At 40.9% G+C, this 19,658-nt stretch overlaps 1 protein-coding gene across 7 annotated transcripts in view; it reads left to right on the forward strand.

The window, feature by feature from the left end:
* LOC126481518 (la-related protein Larp4B) overlaps positions 1–19,658 on the forward strand; it is a 348,210-nt gene that overhangs the window by 270,779 nt on the left and 57,773 nt on the right. For all 7 annotated transcript variants that reach the window (XM_050105316.1, XM_050105321.1, XM_050105317.1 and 4 more), the window contains 2 exons: positions 12,526–12,666; positions 13,787–13,999. In XM_050105316.1, the coding sequence (XP_049961273.1) occupies positions 12,526–12,666; positions 13,787–13,999 (354 nt within the window). The remainder of the gene's footprint in view (positions 1–12,525; positions 12,667–13,786; positions 14,000–19,658) is intronic.

Consider the following 19,658-nt stretch of genomic DNA (forward strand, 5'->3'; position numbering starts at 1 on the left):
ACCATCCTACTTTGGCTAACTGTATCCGCTATAAGCAGTTCAGAGCGCGATGCCGTCGTGTCATCCGCGATAGCAAGAAGGCAATCTGGAAATTCTTTATTAGCTCATTTAACACCTTCACTCCCTCCTCGGAAGTTTGGAGTCGGCTTAGACGGTTCTCAGGCGCGCCTAGTTTCTCCCCGGTCTCTGGGCTCACTGTCGCGCATGACACATTAGTGGACCCCGTCGCAATTTCTAACTCGTTGGGTCAGCACTTTGCTGAGATTTCGAGCTCTTCAAATTACCCGCCAGCGTTTCTCCCGAAGAAACGTGCAGCGGAAGTGCGACCTCTTGCTTTCTCCTCTCAAAATCGCGAAAGCTACAATACTGTTTTCTCCCTGCGGGAACTCCAACATGCACACTCTTCTTCTCGCTCCTCCGCCCCAGGACCGGATGGTATCCACGTCCAAATGTTGCTGCATTTATCAACCCATAGTCTGCGTTATCTCCTTCGCCTTTATAATCGAATTTGGACCGTCAGTACTTTCCCCAGACGATGGCGGGAAGCTATCGTCGTTCCTGTTCCGAAACCTGGAAAGGACAAACATCTCCCCTCTAGCTATCGCCCCATTTCTCTCACGAGTAGTGTCTGCAAGGTTTTGGAGCATATGGTGAATTACCGTTTAGCGTGGTGGCTGGAATCCCTCAGTCTTTTAACACCTGCCCAATGCGTTTTCCGAAAGCATCGTTCTGCAGTTGACCATCTTGTTGCTCTCTCCACTTATATCGTGAACAATTTTCTCCGGAAACGCCAAACAGTAGCAATATTTTTTGATCTGGAGAGAGCATACGATACCTGTTGGAGGACAGGCATCCTCCGCACACTGTTCTCTTGGGGGCTTTCGAGGTCGGCTGCCCCTTTTTCTTCGCGAATTTATGGCAGAGCGCACATTTAGGGTGCGGGTGAACACTACTCTCTCCCATACTTTCTCCCAAGAAAACGGGGTACCCCAGGGCTCCGTGCTGAGTGTTGTACTGTTTGCCATTGCCATCCATCCAGTTATGGATTGTCTCCTTCCTGATGTCTCGGGCTCCCTCTTTGTGGACGATTTTGCGATCTACTACAGCTCTCAACGGACCAGCCTTCGTGAACAATGTCTTAAAGGATGTCTCGATCGCCTCCACTCTTGGAGCATCGAAACCAGCTTCCGTTTTCCTCCCAGTAAGACTGTTTGTGTTAATTTTTGGCGACGTAAGGAGTTTCTTCCGCCCTCCTTACATCTAGGTCCTGTCAACCTTCTGTTTTCAAACGTCGCTAAATTCTTGGGTCTTATGTTTGACAGAAAACTGTGCTGGTCCTCCCACGTTTCGTATCTTTCGGCTCGCTGTCTGCGATCCCTTAACACCCTCCTTGTCCTGAATGGTACCTCCTGGGGAGCGGACCGAGTGGTCCGTCTCCGCCTCTATCGTGCCTTAGTGCGCTCGAAATTGGACTATGGAAGCATAGTCTACTCCTGCTTGGCCGTCTATTCTTCGGCGTCTCGACTCTATCCACCTCTGTGGATTACGTTTAGTGTCTGGAGCTTTTTACACCAGCCCTGTGGAAAGCCTTTATGCTGAGACTGCTGAACCTCCGCTGTCCAATCGGCGAGCAGTCCTTCTGAGTTGTTATGCTAGCCATCTGTCTTCCATGCCTGCCAATCCAGCCCATGACCTTTTTTTCGACGTCTCCTTTCGATGTAGGGTATGCTGGCTGCCCCTCCTCCCTACTACCACCGGGAGTCCGCTTCCGTCAACTGCTCCATTCTCTTTCCTTCCGCTTTCCTAAAACCACCTTGACAATTTGGGGTACAGCACCGCCTTGGCTCCGTCCCCGGATCTGCCTGCTCGGTGACCTTTGTCGATTTCGCAAGGATGGTACCCCTACACTTGTTTACCGTCGGGCATTTGCTACTCTATGTGCACAAATGACGGACGCCACATTTATTTACACCGACGGCTCAAAAACATCGTTAGGTGTAGGGAGTGCCTATATTGTTGGGGACACCCCAAATCACTTTCGGCTTCCCGACCAGTGTTCGGTTTATACTGCGGAGCTTTACGCTGTTCTCCAGGCTGTCCACTACATCCGCCGCCATCAGCGGATACAGTACGTTATCTGCTCAGATTCTCTCAGCTCTCTCCTCAGTGTCCAAGCTCTTTACCCTGTCCAACCTCTGGTCCACCGGATTCAGGACTGTCTGCGCTTGCTCCACCTGGGGGGCGTCTCGGTGGCGTTCCTCTGGCTCCCGGGACACGTTAGTATCTGTGGAAATGAGGCGGCCGATATTGCAGCCAAGGCTGCAGTCTCTCTTCCTCGGCCAGCTATTCAATCGATTCCCTCCGCCGATCTACGGAGCGTTTTATGTCGTCGTGTTGTTCATTTATGGCACACGCATTGGTCGACACTTATCCATAATAAATTGCGGGACGTGAAAGCTCTTCCTTGTGCTTGGACCTCTTCCTCCCGAACGCGTCGTCGGGAGGAGGTAATTTTAACTAGACTTCGGATAGGGCACTGTCTTTTTATCCATCGACATCTTTTAAGCGGCGATCCTCCCCCACTCTGTCCCCACTGCTCTCAGCTGTGGACGGTAAGACACCTTTCGAGTGCCCCTATTTTAATCCGTTAAGCTCCCGTCTACAGCTATCGCGTGATATATTGTCGATTTTAGCAGATGACACACGCTCAGCCGACCGCGTTCTCAAGTTTATTAGTGCCAGTGAAATGACGTCAGTCATTTGAAGCTTTTTTTGGGGACAACCAACCCCTTTCTGTAGTGGATTTTTAAGCCTTCCTTCTGATTTTAGTTTCTCCAAGTTTTTGAGTTTCGTTCCCATTGTTGCTGGTTTCCATTTTCGGTTTTTTACTGTTTCCTAAGTCATGGACCGGGCGCTAATGACCATGGCAGTTTTGCGCCCTAAAACAAAAAAAAAAAAAAGGGCGTCTCTGTGCACTCTTATTTAAATCACTGTTACCAGTGAGCAAGTGCACCACTGAGAATAGCCAGACTCCCTTTGTTAAAACAGAGGCGACTGACAAAGCATTTGGATCTACAATAGAACAAAATGCAATTTTTTTGAACCTCTTACAGGTGAACTTTTTGCTTTTGTAATTTCACTCTAATTATTTACGAACAAACCAGTCATCAAAACCCGTAATCCCATTCTCTCTTAAAAATTCCTGTAAAAGCCTCTTCCTTAGAAAGGACTGTCATTAAAGAACGAGCTGTTTTGTCTTTTCTATACTGAATGTAATAATTATAAACTTCCTCACAACTCAGCTGCATAATTTTGACACAGACTTAATGCGAGCTTCCGTAGGTGGCAGTACTATGCAGCATTGATGCATAGTACAGCTACAATCGAGAAGAGTATAATAGCTATGCAAAATAGCCAAATAAGGCTCGACATCAGGCTGGAAAACAAAATTGGCAATGTCCAGTGTCACTTGCCTGTTAAAATTGAAGTCAGTCGGTAAGCTGCTGTGAATACATTTCACTCCCCGTAACAGAAAGAGGTTGCTCAAGTAAGGATGTTGATCCAATTGTAGACATAATCATAACTGTGAACTTGTAAATTAGTGGAAATTTGTCTTGAGGAAAGTTCTTATAAAACTTGCATAGAATAATTTTATAATTAATCTTCTCACGCAACTGCCTGTCATACTGTAGGTTTAAAAGTTGTAACTGCTGCTCGGTTTCCACATTGTCAACGTCAACTGAAAAGAGACGTGAAAAAGACATTAATTTTTTCATAATCTTGGAAACGGATCTCGGATTCGTGGCAATCATCACTGAGTATACGAGTTGTGTTCAAAAATTCTAGAACATGTGTAATTTCACACCAATGGTGTGTTGGAGTGAAATGCAGTTGGAGTCACTGCACACGCCTGTGTTTAATGTGTAACTGCTGGAAGTTTCATTGTTGTATATCTGTTAGTTACTGTTCAGTGCTCCATTGAGTAGAACATTGTCGCACAGCTTGCGAATTTTGAGCTAGCAGAGTTAGAGGAGCAGCATGTCGGCATTAAATTTTGCATGGAACTCAAGAAAATCTTTACGGGCACACATCATAAGATGGAGGAAGCCAATGGTGATGAGTGCTTAAACCATACTCGGTGTTATGAATGGTACACACGGTTTAAAAATGGCCGGACGAAAAAAGGTGACCCTCGTTCAGGATGCCATTTGACGCTGAAGAATCTAACATTTCAGTTGGATCATGTAATGAAATTCTGACCATGGCGCCTTGGAATGCATTGTGCTGTCATAACGTTCACCGTATGGCTCATGAGTAAAGACCAGAAAAACCTTCGCCTCACAATCTGTGCAGAGGTTTTGGATGGTGTAAATGAGAGAAGGTCCTTCAGAGCATCATAACTGGTGATGAGACATGGGTCTATAGTTATGTTGTTGAAACAAAGGTTCAGTCTTCACCTGGGTTGGGAAAGGTTCTTGAACTCTCTCCATGTCAGGTCAAATGTCAAAACCATGCTGTTAAGTTTTCTTTGACTTTGAAGGATTAGTTCATTATGAATTCGTGCCACAGGGACACACTGTTAATCAGTGGTGCTATCGGGGTGTTGGGACACCTCCAAGAAAATGTGAGGAGGAAACGGCCTGAAATATGAGACAATTCGTGGCTCTTGCATCACGATAGTGACGTCATCCCTGTTGGTGCGTGACGACTGCACAAAAACTGAAACTACAGTGGTGCCTCATCCTCGATACTCTCCAGACTGTGGACTTTATTTCCAAAGTTGAAAACCCTGTTGAAAGGATGATTTGCAATGATAGACGAGATAAAAGAAAATATTCAGATAGCTGTTTGCACCATCCAACAGGAGGCATACCAAGACTGCTTCTGGAAGCGGAAATGGTGTTGGGAGTGGTGTATCAACTGTGGAGGATAGTATTTCGAAGGAGACTATGCACTAAGTGAAAGGTAACCATAGAAAAATTATGTGGTCAAAGTTGCAGAATTTGTTTTAATAGACCTTGTTTTTTGATACTGTTCAAAATGTTGCACTGCTCCCGTCCTTTAAAGATAACTTTGAGAAATGTGCAATGTTCCCACTTCCTAGCTGTGTATTTCATTGTAAAGCCCTGAATACAGTTGTACATCTTTGAAATTAACATGTTCAACCTGCAGTGCTGAATTCAAAATAGTCATATGCTATGTAATGTCTCGGAGGAAGGCCAAATTTGCTATCTACTGTTTCTTCAATTCGGCAACAGGCCTATGACTTGTCCATAAATATCTCAAGGGGGCCTTGTCTCCACTCAGATAGTGTATTTCATTATGATATGGCACATTGCTGCAAGTGCTTTCTATGTCTCCCAAAAAGGCTTTAAACTAGTGAGAGCAGGACTATGGGTGAAATTTGTTGAAAGTCAAAACAGTTATCACTTCCCTCATGTTCACACTTTCAGTCCGCAAATTCTCTGGATAGAGAATGTAATGTATTGCAAACATCTAGTGTGGAACAGGCAATGATTTTACCATCTCTGGTAAAAGAACGACAAAACTGATATTTTGGACAACCGTATATGCTACAGCGTCCATTGACCCAGAAGTGAGATTATTCCATTAGACTGGTGTTTTCAACACTTATGCACACACGTGAGAATATTTGCCCCTTTTCTAGTGTCTGTCATGAGGACGGAAGTCCAGTAACTTTAATGGGATTAGACCTTAATATGCTCCCCAAATGTAAATTGCCTACTGAGCAGTGTCAGAAATGTTAGTGCACCCATCCAGCACCAAAGCAAAGGTAGAAAAAATTGTTGCGAGAACCATTACTTTATCTGAAATGTTGTTAGCTGTTTCTTGAATTCTGTGTCAAATTTTTGAACAAGAGACCCCGTCTGAAACTTTAGAAGTCTCTCAGGAGCTGTATGCACAGCTGCTGCAGACACCAAACATATCTTTATAAACTCTGCTGTAGTGAAACTTGAGCGTTGCTTCGATGATCTGAAAAGCAATATGATAACTTGGTCTGATTGCAGATGCATTTGTTCAGTGGTGCTCCTGAAAACAAAAGTACATTTTTCATAGTGGAAATGTTCAGGAAAATTACTCAGGTGTCAATTTTTCCACTCATGTGTGACAAATACTTCCTTAAGTCACATCACTTATCAGGACTTCAATTTTTGCAACCCTGCTTCTCTTTGCCTTCAAAGTGTCCATAATCTTTTGCATGAAAGTGGTGTAGTGCCTTTGGAAATTGAATTTTTTCTTTGTCTTCAGAAGCACCCTGAGCATCTCAAGGCACCATCACATATCATAAATGTAGGCATCCTGCACTGATGTGGTGTAAAATGATTTTGGTGTGTCTTTCACTTTGATGTTTCTAACTAGGTCATGAAGCTATTTAAGAAGAGTTAGTCTCCACTTTCAGTGCCGTGCAGTAGGTATATATGTTACGGTTACACCAAAACTATGATCATCCCTCGGAAAGCATATCTCCTGAAGGCAGTTGTTTGCCCTTCCCCCCGTCACATGTCACATGACAACTTCAGATGCATATTATACAATGAGTGCTTATGGCCCTGGTGATGAGAATGCTCTTACGCACCTAGCTGCCTCCTGAACAGGTCTGATGGTAGTATAACATACCCTGTATAATCATGTCTTCTTGCATTGAATGTTAAGCATGGCCTTGGGTTTTCATGTTTATTGAGAAGTTAAAAGGGCCAGCAGTATATAGCATTTCACTTTAGGTGAACACACAAAATGACCTCACAAGGGGAGGGTGTGGATCGGGGCTCACAAATTGGGCTAAGACTGTGAAAGTACATGCAGTTCAACACCCCTTAGAAGATCCTAGAGTATCTCGCGTGATTGGGTGTTAGGAGAAGGTATCACATCTTCTAAAGATTTTAGAGTGGAGTTTGAGGAAGGATTGTTTTATGTTAATAATAAAGTATGGCATAGTGCAGTGGTCATGCGAACTGACTAGCATTTCCCCCAATTTGGGTTTTGGTAATCATCCTGCTGCTGCCACCACCACCACCACCAACGCAGCAGCAGCAGCAGCAGCAGCAGCAACTAGTTCCATTATGTGTAAAATTAATGTATTTGATTTAGTTAAGGTAGGTTAATTCATAAAAAGTTAATTTATATAATTCAGTGAATTTTCAAATTAATGGAAAATTTCTGAACATTCTAGCAATTAAAAAAGCAGGTAATTAACTGCTAGTCTAGCAATTAAAAAAGCAGGTAATTAACTGCTAGTCTAGCAATTAAAAAAGCAGGTAATTAACTGCTAGTCTAGCAATTAAAAAAGCAGGTAATTAACTGCTAGAAGTTAAATTACATTTTTAGTGGGATAGTCATTAAAGGAACATTTAGAAACCTAAGTATAGTTTATAGCATTTACATTTAATGAAAGAATTTTTTGAACAATGACATTCCAAAATATGCTTCAGTGGAAAGTATGCTTCATTTAAGTAAGTCTTTACTCTGTCAATTTTGATGCACACCGAATCATTGGGATGAAAAGAGGAGCACTAAATTTATTCTGCATGATCAAATGCGTTTGAATTGCATATCATCTTAATGATAATTGTCGTTGTTACAGTAATTCTAGAGCACTTTATAATCTTTGTTCGATTTTTGACTTGGCAATAGAAATATGCATCACTGGATTGAGCAAGAAGAGTACGCATTCCTTTGCCTTGTTCATTATGAAAGTCTCATCATACACTATCAAATCTGCTTGGCCACCCCTTGAGAATCCACCAACAGAAGGAATTTGTTGTTAGCTATGTATAGTTTTAATGTTGTTTCCAAACATTTTGCATACAGCACTTCTGTTAGTTTACCCGACTTCGAGCAAGTAACAACATTATTATATTTTTCTTCTAGTTTCTTGACAGTACCGGCAACTTGAGGACCATATCTATTGGCAGACTCTTAAATACTTCATCGGTTAGAAAATTCTGGTTGGGTTTCAGTTTTCCAATAAAATAGGTATTCATGGAAAATTACTAAAGACACATGGCGAGATGCTGTTCACAACTATAGACACAGTTACAAAATGTCAGAAAACAGTTCAAATTACAAAGTGTCAGAAAGGTATCATTTAAAATAATTCCTTTCTAAAGATACACAGAAGCTAATTATGATAAATTAATATTTTATGTGTATAAATTGAGTTGTTGAAATATATATAAATTTTATAAATAATAGTTTAATATTGTGAGGAATAAAACAAATAGGAAAAATACATTAGTAGCAGCAATCGAACCTGAGCTGACATATTGTCTGTCAGTGCACTTGACCACTGTCACGCCACTTACTTTAACATTGTAGCTCAAAAATCTCTTGTGCTACTAAAAATTCTTACAGTGCATTTTACCTTATACTGCTTCTACTTAAACGTGGTTTGAGCAAAATCAGTGAGCCCATATCAAGTTGACCCCTGAGATCTGTATTGTACAGGGTGCGTGGGTTACACACATTGTAATATAAAATGTAATAACTTGAGATATTTATGGAGAGTTCTCTTCTAGAAGTATGGTAACTCAATGTTTTTGTGGGTTTGCTTGCAGCAGTAGGTACTGCTTACGCATGCACATAACGTCTGTCGTTCATGATAACATACAGCAACCATGTGGACTCAACAGCAGTAGGCATTTTGTTGCTTTTTCTCGCAGAGCTAAAGTCTGTTACACTGATACAGTGTCTCTTGTGGTACAAGTATATACTACAACCAAGTGATGTCTCCATTTATGTAACAACAAGAAATAGTACAAGCAGCTTTGGAAACTGTTTGTTTTCAATGTAGGGCTAATATGCCAAGCACACAGTTACAGTTCCAAAATCAGTTGAGCTAATATGTATGTACTTCCACCAGAGCTCTTGTAAGTCAATCCGACAAGCAAGTAGGCAGTTAGTTACCTTATTTGATAGTACACGATGTCATTCATAAAAGGCTTACAACAATATGTTTACTTTTGTGCATTAGCATACAGCTATAATCGGTGGTGGAAATATATTTGCAGAGAAAAGCACATAATGATGCATATTGTATTTTAGGCCAATAGACGTAACTAGTTACTGTAGTGGTTTTCAATAGCTTCACTAGTCAGGAATTTTTGACTGTTTCTTGTTGAATAGGCTGATCAGACAAAAGTTGTTTTTGCAGAGGAGGGTAAATGTGTATTTAAAATGTTTTTGGATACCTCAACATGAATTTCCTAAGGGACCGAAGTTTATCTTGAATTTACCAGTAGAATAAAGTGCAGAAACCGTCCGATTTCAGCAAAAAAATTCGTGACTGTGAACTATCAAACTTTGCAGAAACATAAAAGAAAATTAAATATGTATGGTCATGAATGATGAGACATAGGTTCTATACTAAATAATTAGTCCATACACAAGTTCCATTTAACTTTGAATTTATGGCAATAATTAGATAACAAACTTAAATCCTTTGTTTCCAGATACACGTCGCACAATATAGCGTCTCACATAAATCTACTGCTATGCGGTATGGCACTTTCACATTATACTAAAATATGTTTTTGTAAACATTAATAAGACAGTGGCAAGACATGCGTATCAGACACAAATTACAAGAGAACCCCAGACATCACGACATTTTTTTTCCTGTGTATGTGTGTGTGTGTGGGGGGGGGGGGGGGGGTTGTTATCAAGAATATCCCAGATCTTCGCCATGACATTCGTGCAGCAGTCAGAAATGTTACGTTGCAATGCGCAAGATACTTGGAGAGGAGTGGAATACGGATTAGATGCCGGTCATGCCACTAATGGTGCGCATATTGAGGTGTAATAGATCTGTAAAGACTTCGAGTTAATAGTTCTGGAAACATATGATCAAAAAAATGTTACTTCTGAAGTATTATTAAATGTTATATCATCATACGTTTGACCTGAACACTCTCTATAAATGCTAACCTCACACTACCGTGCTGTGAAGTGGGATCATCTGTGACTGGTGAAATTTCTCAGATCACATCAGGTTCAGATGCAATCAGTAGCTCACAACCTAGCGGTATTAAAAAAAAACTTTTGTGTTTTACAAATAAGAGTTTAAAGAAGTAAATAATTAAGAAGTTGTTGCTAAACTAAAAAATATTATGTGACTTAATCACTCTTTTTGGCTATGTAAGTAATGATTATTTATCTGCAATCTCTCAACTATAATTAGAGAAGACGTGTTTAGGTCTTGTTAGGCTTTTACACACTCTTTGTGGGTTGTTCACCTCTTACAAATAAATTGTCTAGGCACAAATAACAGTAACGACACAATTCGCATCAAATTTCTAACTACGAAACAACTGCTTGAATTGCTATGGCAAGTGAAAGTGTTGAATAAGTCAAGTAGTATGCATGTGAAAGTGGATTTGTAGATATCAGGTAGTGGCACAGTGGTTGCAATCTGGAATACAGTAAAAATGCTATCAGATTCAATCCCCCATCAGTACTCTGAATTTTTCGTTTCCCCTCTAGTAATGTTTGTTAATGTGTAAAAAGCTGAGTTGTTGATGATAAGATCGCAGAGTGAAACTAACACAACAGTTACTGTAGCTGCAGCTTGTGACGTGGGCAATACAACACAACTGCCAGTGGCGCAGACGAGGCGCCTGAAAATGGGTACGACACTAATTGTTAGGAGAAAAGTCTATGAAGAAATTCCAGTACCAACAGAAAATGAAGCAAACAGGAGTTTCAATGCAATGAGGGCAGCACTTATGACCAGTGTATATACATAAGAGTTACAAAATTGGAATAAATTTACAAATTAAGATTTGAAATGCCTGAGTTTCTTTTCATTGCTTTTACATTTCTTTAATTTCTGTATAGTGTTGCCATTCTTACTTGATGTTCCCCAAGCAACACTACAAATATTTTATGTTCATGCCTGAAGGACTGTAATCCTCCTGTAAAATTGGTGTTTGAGCATTGAATATTTTCTATTCTTTTTGATTTTGGGACGCTGTTGACTTCCAGGATTTTGTAACAGGAACCTGGATTATGTGTTCCACATCTTTTTCTTGGAGGTTATTTTTAGTTTCTAAATGCGATGTATAGCTGTCACAATTAACTTACACTATTGTTCTTACCAACTTGGTGGCAATACTCGTATCATTGTTTCACATAAGGAAAAGATACGTTGCTGCTCATCCAGGGTGTATATGCCCCAGGTAATCCAGGAAAAACCCATGAATTTTTTTCATCTGTGAGAAAACAGGGAAAAACCTGATAACTTTCAGAATTCTGGAAATTTTTTATTGTAGCAATAAAACATAGAGGAAAAATTAAAGTAAAACTTCAGTTGTAAAGGAAATGCGCATTTACAAGAAGACAGTGCAGGCACAGGCATGTGTCAAAGGCTTTAGGACAAAGACAATGTAGTACATTATAACACACTGCTTCCCTTTGGCATGATGTCACAACTATTTACATTAGGTTTGCTTGTGCAGTTGCCAGTAGGCTCATGCTAATGCACAGACAGTTACATATGAGCAGTACCTACTCCCACTTCTAGCCACTAGAAGTGTGGCTGTTAGCTGTATCAGCAGTAGCAACAAGCCGTGTGACAGTTACATTCAGGTCCAAGCTGCTGGAGAAGGCTTTGGCCAAAAACCACATTTGTCTTTCTGTCATGCTGGTCTGCAACTTGATGTTTCATCTGTATGGTGTGTAGCAATCTACCTTTTCCATACATTATTTATATTCCAACCTGGAGTTTCCTGGTTAGTCTTAATTACTTTGTCATTGAGGAGAACAATATTTTCATTTGATGTCTGTTGTGTACTCGTGTACTCATGCTGTGAATGAATTGTGACCTTCAGTGTTGTTTCAGTCTATTGGAACAAGGGAAAAAAAGGAATGTAATGAGTAATGTTATAAACTATCTTTGATGCAGCAAATTAGTTCCAAAAAATTATCCAAATGTATGAAATATACAAAACCTTCGGATGAGAATCTGAGTTGTATTAGATTCCCTCTCCCCTCCCCCTCCAGTTTCATGTCTTGATTACATAACTGTTTTTACAATTAATTAACCCCGTTGCCTTGTTCGTGAATATTACAAAAATTTTTGTTTACTCCTGGTATTGTGATTCTCATGTAGCTTCTCCTTTTTTTTATGTTTTCCTCCATGTACTCTTTCAGCTTTCCAAATTTTTCTCAGGTCTCTTGGTGACGACTATTCTTTTTCCAGTGCACATAAAAGCAGAATTTGCCATTGCTCTAATATCTGAAAGCATTCTTTTCCTTAAGATTAGATATTTTTGCTTCTGATTTATGCTGCTCATAGACACTTATAGAAGAAAGTGAATGGTTTGTGTTTGATTTTTTTTCCCTAGGGAGCATTACATTCTGCAAAGTGTATAATTTTCTTTAAAAGGCGTAGCTGTAAAAGTTATTTGTAATTCTCGCAAATGAATATCCTCTAGACATATTATTTCATGAATTTGGTGTTCCTGTTTATGATGAATTTGTTAACTGTAATTGATTTTTGTTTTCCAGGCCCTGTTCTCTGGTGAAGGTTGCCCAAAATTAATTTCCTGTGAATTTGCGCACAATAACTCCTGGTATGTAACTTTCGAGTCTGATGAAGATGCTCAACGAGCTTACAGATTTTTGCGTGAAGAAGTTCGTGAGTTTCAGGTAATAATTTACGTGTTTCAGAAACAGTTGTCCTAATATTGTGAAATTCGAGAAATCTTTCATGTAGAAGGATAATTTTTCCTCGGGTAGGCTGAAACGTGCCAGTATTAATGTTGATCATCTGGTATAAGGTAAATTTCAAATTAGTTTTGTGCATTCATTAGGCTGTTGGTTTAAAATTACAATTTTGGAAACTGATCAGCATACTAAAACTCACCTGGCATAGCTCTACAAAGAGACTTCGGAATCCAGTTACAATGGGGAATAGAAAGGTACAGCAAGACAGGACGGCAACTTTTATTTGCAGTGTGGAGGAAAAGCAAGAGTGAGTTGCAAATTCTGTTAGTCTACACATCCATTAGGCCTATGAGCATTTGTAATTATGTACACATTTGTTACGATAGGAACTATCCTGGGAAAACACAAATTATTTGCAGACCATCATCAAATATACTATTACTGAGAATATAAATGTATTATGTACTTAAAATGGTGACCACCCTATTAATAATAGGGTGTCTAAAATCACTGCATTGGCTGAATTACTATTGATATGGCAACTGCAGACAAAATAAACCCAGTTGAGTTATTCATGGCACTGAATATTGTTTCGTATGAATATATAATTCATCACTAAAGTTAAACATTTACTAATGTTGCAATAGTTTTGTGTTAAGTATCAGCTTAGGCACATTTATATCAAATACTGACATTTGAGCCATTTCATGAATAAATCCATCTGGCTCTGTTTGATTTTTATGTTGTTTAGACTAACGCCACTTCAAAAGCTTATGCAATGAATGTTGCTTCATAAGTTTTAAGTTTTGACCTGATTATGGCAATTACTGAAATATTATGACGACTGGTATGTGTTAAGTGCTCTATATGGCTTTATTCACAACATTTTGACACTAATAATGTGTATCAAGGAATTTATTTCCTTTATCAGTGTGGTAAATTGTTCTACTTTTTTATAACAATGATTAAAATACCATATATGTAGTGGTTTGTGTAATTCATATATAATTGCCAAAGTTAATAAGAAAGGTCATTGTTAAGATAGTGCTTACGGTACTGTGAGGATTACGTAAATATCTTGACGCACATTTTTACATTTCAGGGAAAGCCTATAATGGCAAGAATAAAGGCTAAACCTATGAATAGGTTACCTATTCCTCCAGTTCCTTCCATGGGTGTAGCTCTGAAAAATGGCTACAGAACACCACCTGCACTTTATGACCCTAACACGTATCAGGGGCAGCAAAGGTTTCTGTATTCAAATGGTAGTTCTGTGGCACCGAATGTAAACTTTGGAAGTCAAGTTCATGTTTATGTAAGTATATTTTATTAAAAATATACGCACATCTTAAGAGCCTGATTATAACATAGTGTTAATTCAGGTGTCATAAGTGTGCAACAGTAAATTTTTCTGTTTATTTTTTTCTTTTTTAAAGTAATTTATAAAAGATAAAGACGGAAAATACATTTTTACTATCCAGTAACAAATATGAAGGATATGTTTCTGGAGGCTGTTTTTTTTTCTTTTGAGTGTACTTTCAATTTTATTTTTGCATGCCTGGATCACATTTAGAGGATAATCCTGATTACTGTGCTTACCTGTCAAATGATTTTGTTGTCTAGGCAATATAAAAAGGGAGTCTCATTACAGAAAGGAATTCCTGTTAAGAAATTTCAGTTTGCTTTTTAATCCATTATTTGTAAGACATTTAAACATTTTTATACATGTATCTTACATATCCAGTGACCTCAGGCTCTGCAGACCCCTAGCTGCTTCTTTCCTGTCTGTTTTGTGCTTATTCTTCCCGGTGTCTTCAACCCCCAGGGCTGCCATTTCCCTCGCCAGTACATCCACCCACCACAGAGTTGGTCATCTGGTGGAGTGTGTGGTGTGGTTTCCCCTAAAGTGCATTCTTCACCAGTATTTCCTCTAGCATATGGGCTACATGGCCCACCCATTAGGTTCTTCTGCTCTTCAGTTTCTGTAAAATTGTTTGTTGCATCAAGAGGTAGATCCCGTTGTCCTTCCTTCATTCTCCTTTATCTAAGAGGTATCTTTGTATCTTTCTCATTACTCTTCTTTCAAATATTAATAGTTTTTGAACTGTACATCTCATCTTGGTGTTCCTTGATATTGATTTTGAGCTCAACGCCTCACTGAGCAGGGTGTATATGCCCCAGGAAATCTGGGAAAAACGGAAATTTTTCGTCCGGGGGAAAAAATTTTTAGAATTCCAGGAATTTTTAATTGTTTCGGTTTAGAGTTAAATTTTTGTAATTTTGATTGGTAAAAACTGATACTCAGTGTTTTACGTAAGTCTGCTTCTCCATAATAATACTGCAGCAGTAAAACATAAACAAGGGAATAATGCCAAAATAAAAGATTTAGTCACAAAGAAAATGTGCTATTTACAACATAAAAGCATAGTGCACAAAAGTGTCTGCCAACACCAGAATGTCGGAGACTGCAATATTTTGTAACAACAAGCTGCTTTGAATATGCCTTTCTCGTGGGCCTTGTTTCAATGAGTGTAACGAGGGCATGCCATACTGGCTTTTCGTGCAGAATGCTGGTGAAACGGCGTCACGTCATTAGGAATACGGGAAGCGAGAAGTGGGATGAAAGACCATTACACGTGCATTGTAAATGCAAGCAAATTTCCAGACCACTGCGTTGAAATAAATAGAATCCAGTTACTTGTTAGTTATTCTTTCTGGTTAATTTTTAGTACTATAAGCTAAAGTAGAAATTGTTGTGCCACTGCTGAATACAGAAATGCTTTGTATGAAACTGGATCTTATTTGCCATAGATCTATAAGAAAAGAGAACTATAGTGCAAATGAGTGGACACTGTAAAAGAAATGATTCTGTTAATGAGAATAATGCAGGGATTTATTGAGGTCATTTTGTTCCTGAAGATTATGAATAGGACTTTAAAAAAAGGGGCTTTTGTAGTTTTCTTTGAAAAGATTTAAGGGGGACTTTTCGTCGTCAGAAAAATATTCCAAATTGGCATGGAGATGCATCAAAGGTTGTCAAAAACTCCAGCAGGGCAACTTATAGATAATTGCCAGATATTCATCCTCTCAACTCATTTCTATGCATTATCGCCTTTGGAATTATTAGATTGCCAATGTGAAAAGAGAAGAGTATACAGTCTGCTTTAGAAGCTGTACCTTTGAAGAAAATTAAATTAAGTCAGTCAACTAGCACAGGAGTAATTCTCGAACTAGAGGTTACTGCAAAACATGAAGTAGAGAGATAGAAAAACTAAGATGCAACTGCTAAGGTAGAAACCTACTGTGGATAGGAGTAACTGGATTCTGCAAGCAAGGTGGAACAGTGGGTAGCATACTGGATTCCTATTCTGAAAGACTGCGGTTAAAATCTGCATCTGGCCATCCTGATTCAGGTATTCTGTGATTTCCCTAAAACTCTTCAAGCAAATGCTGGGATGGTTCCTCTGAAAGGTCATGGGGGACTTTCTTCCTCATCCTTCCTTAATCCGATGAGACTGATGATAGCGGTGTTTGGTCCTCTCCCCGAAACCAACCAGCCAACCTGTGCTTCTACATCTACACTAGTACTCTGCATTGCACAATTCCCCGACGGAGGGTTAATCAGACCACCTTCAAGGTATTTCTCTAGCATTCCACTATCAAACCAGCACACAGAATAATGAGCATTTAAATCTTTTTCCTTGTGAGCTCTGATTCCTCTTACTCCAATGAGCACTTCTCAATATGTAGATGAAAATAAAAAAAATCTTATTTTGGGGAGAAAGATAGTGACTGAAATTTCATGAGAAGATTCTACTGCAATGAAAACACGTTCGTTTTAGTGATTGTCACCCTAATCCGTGTATCATATTTGTTAACTCTCCCCTATTTTGTGATAATACCAAACTAACTGCCCTTCTTCGAACCTTTTTTATGTCCTCCGACAATTCTATTTGGTGCGGATCCCACACCACACAGTATTTCTTCAGAAGGGTCTGAACTAAGTGTTCCACCAATAAATTGCAGTCCATAGTTTGAAAGATCTACTCACCAAGCAGTGGCTGGACATACACGTAAGACTGTTGTGATTGGCAAGCTTTCAGAGCCAGTGGCTCCTTCAGCTTGCCAATCACAACAGTCTTCTGTGTGTGTGTGTGTGTGTGTGTGTGTGTGTGTGTTTTGCTAATTAGCTCATTACGATTGATTCTCAAGAGCATTTGCACAAGTTACCTGTTGCATGTATTGATAACCACAGTCCCATTTCATCAACATGCTGTCTGTGACTTCTGATTAGCTGGTCACACTAGTGGATTTTCGCGATAGGCCAAAACCCCGGCCATTTCTGCGGGTATCCTTGTGGGTCGGACCTGCTGATCTGAAGCCCTTCATTTCCTCCTAATATTTAGATTCTGCCCATTAGGCCTAACTCCCCCCCCCCCCCCCAGTAGGGGGGGGGGATGGTTCTCGCCACTCCTTGGGGGTTCATGCTTGGCTACTAGGGGGCCCCAGCCTTTGCAGCATTTTTTCCCTTCCCTGCTGCATATCTACCCTCTGGTTATGCTTTTTTCCCCTCCCTTGGGGAACATGTCTGGGATGTTATTGGGAATGTTCTGCATTGATGGAAGAACAGTCTCACTTTTGTTTTTCACTCCCTTTTCCTACCTTTGTTTCCCTTGTTCTCTCATTCCTCCTCTTCAGCGTTTGAGGTTCATTTCTTCTTCTCCTCCCTGTGCGCTCCTGAAGGCCAGCCCATGCATCTGACGCGTAACAGGTGACTTAGTAACACACAATTCACAGCCCCGGGTCGACAGGAGGGTTCGCATGTACCCCCTGGTACAGGCCAGGTCCAGGGAGGGGTGATTGCCTGAGCTGCAACCTTCCCAAATTGCCTGAGCTGCAACCTTCCCAAATTGCCGATTGGTCCCTCTGTCAGGTGTTCGGGATGTGTGACCTGAGGTGTGAACAATCACCTGAGGGGGGTGCGTCCCCTTGTGAAGGGAGACCCCAGTTGGAAGCAGTGCGCCATTGGAGGTGTTGGCAATTGTGGGGAATTTTCTTGCAATGAGTGAATCATCTTGCCAATCAACATCTAAGAAACATAAACATAATGAGGCTAATGATCAAAGACCCTTTCCACTGCACACGGTTCCTTGTGGTCTCTCATACTCAAGACAGTCAGTCCTTCACCAAGGTAAATCCATTTATTATTCAGAAAGGTGTTGATGAAATTGCCGGCCCTGTGAGATCCTGCTCTTGTTTATGGAATGGCACTTTGCTTTTGGAGACTACTTCTGATACTTAAGCACAACAACTGCTTGCCACCTTGCTTCTCCATTGCTATCCTCTTAGTGTCGAGGCCCATAGAACTTTGAATTCTACCCATGGCGTTATTTACATCAGGCTGCTTGACGGTATAACAGAGGCCGAAATCCAATCTTACCTCTCTGATCAGGGTGTCATTGCTATCCATTGTTTAATCCATCGTCTCCTTAGTGCCTATCCGCACTCTTTCCCTATTCTTTGGTAGTGGTGCTGCCATTGAAGATCGAAGCAGGCTATGAAATTATCACAGTCCAGCTGTACATTCCAAACCTGATGGGCTGCTACTTGTCATTGTTTCAATCACACTAGAACGTCTTGTCGAGACCCAGCAAAATCTGTAACGTGTGGTAGGGGTGCAAACGAGCGATTGTCATCGTCCATCTCCCCGGTGTGTCAACTGCAATGGCGTTCATGCCGCGTTCTGTCAGGATTGTCCCATGTATCTTGATGAGCATGCTGCCTAAGAGATCCGGGGAAAGAAAAGTGTCCTAACCAGTCGCTTGAAAGTTACTGGCTAGTCACAAACCCTGTGTTATTCCGTCTGGCACCTATAGTTCTGTTCTCGTTTCCCCTCACTCCTTGAAGGACATGGCCAAGCAGACGTGCAACTTCAAATTCCTGGCTGGCCTCCGTTCCAAATTTCTGGCCTGACAGTTGCAGACAATGTTATCATGGACTCTCTTGCTATCTCCAACACATTGGGCCACCTTTTTGCAGAAGTTTCATGCTCTTCCCACTATCACCCCACCTTCCTCCATTGGAAAAGAGTGGAGGGGGCTCGGGCGATACCCTTCTCCTCTCCCCATCATGAGTGCTACAATGCCACCTTAACTATGAGGAGCTCGATCGTGCTCTGTTCATCCCGATCCTCCACCCCAGGGCCAGATGACTTCCACATTCAGATGTTGCAGCACCTTTCTCTTGCGGGCAAGCATTTTCTGCTTAACACTTTAAACTGCATCTGGGCAGAGGGCACATTACCTGGACACTGGCACGGAGCCACCGTCGTACCCATACCTAGCCCTGTAAGGACTGAAACCTTCCTTCTAGCTACTGCCCCATCTCTCTTACCAGCTGCGTTTGCAAGGTGATGGAACTTAAGATTCATGTCCGGCTGGTATGATGACTCAAGTCTCACGATTTACTGATTAATGTACAGTGTGGATTTAAGAGTGCAGGGTTCTGCAGTTGACCATCTCGTTACTTTGTCTACCCATGCCATGAATGGTGGTCTGCGGAAATCCTGGGCTATGGCCATGTTTTTCTATTTGGAGAAGGCCTAAGATACCTGCTGGAGAACCGGTATCTGTACTCTTTACACGTGGGGCTTCCACAGCTGCCTGCCCTTTTTCCTTCAGGCATTTTTAAAAGATGAGTTTTCAAGGTGCGTGTGGGTTCTGCCTTGTCGGACGCCTTTGTCCAGAAAAACGCTATGCCTCAGGGTTCTGTCCCGAGTGTCATCGTCCTTGCTATCGCCGTTAACCTATAATGGTCTGTCTCCTGCTGGGCACGTCCAGCTCCCTTCTTGTTGACAATTTTGCCGTCTATTGCAGTTCTCCATGGTCCTGTCTCACTGAGCAGCATCCTCAGCAATGTCTTCATTGTCTTTACTCCTGAAGCATCAACAATGGCTTTCCCTTTTCGACTGACAA

This window comes from Schistocerca serialis, chromosome 5 (assembly GCF_023864345.2).
Source record: "Schistocerca serialis cubense isolate TAMUIC-IGC-003099 chromosome 5, iqSchSeri2.2, whole genome shotgun sequence".
NCBI lineage: Eukaryota > Metazoa > Arthropoda > Insecta > Orthoptera > Acrididae > Schistocerca > Schistocerca serialis.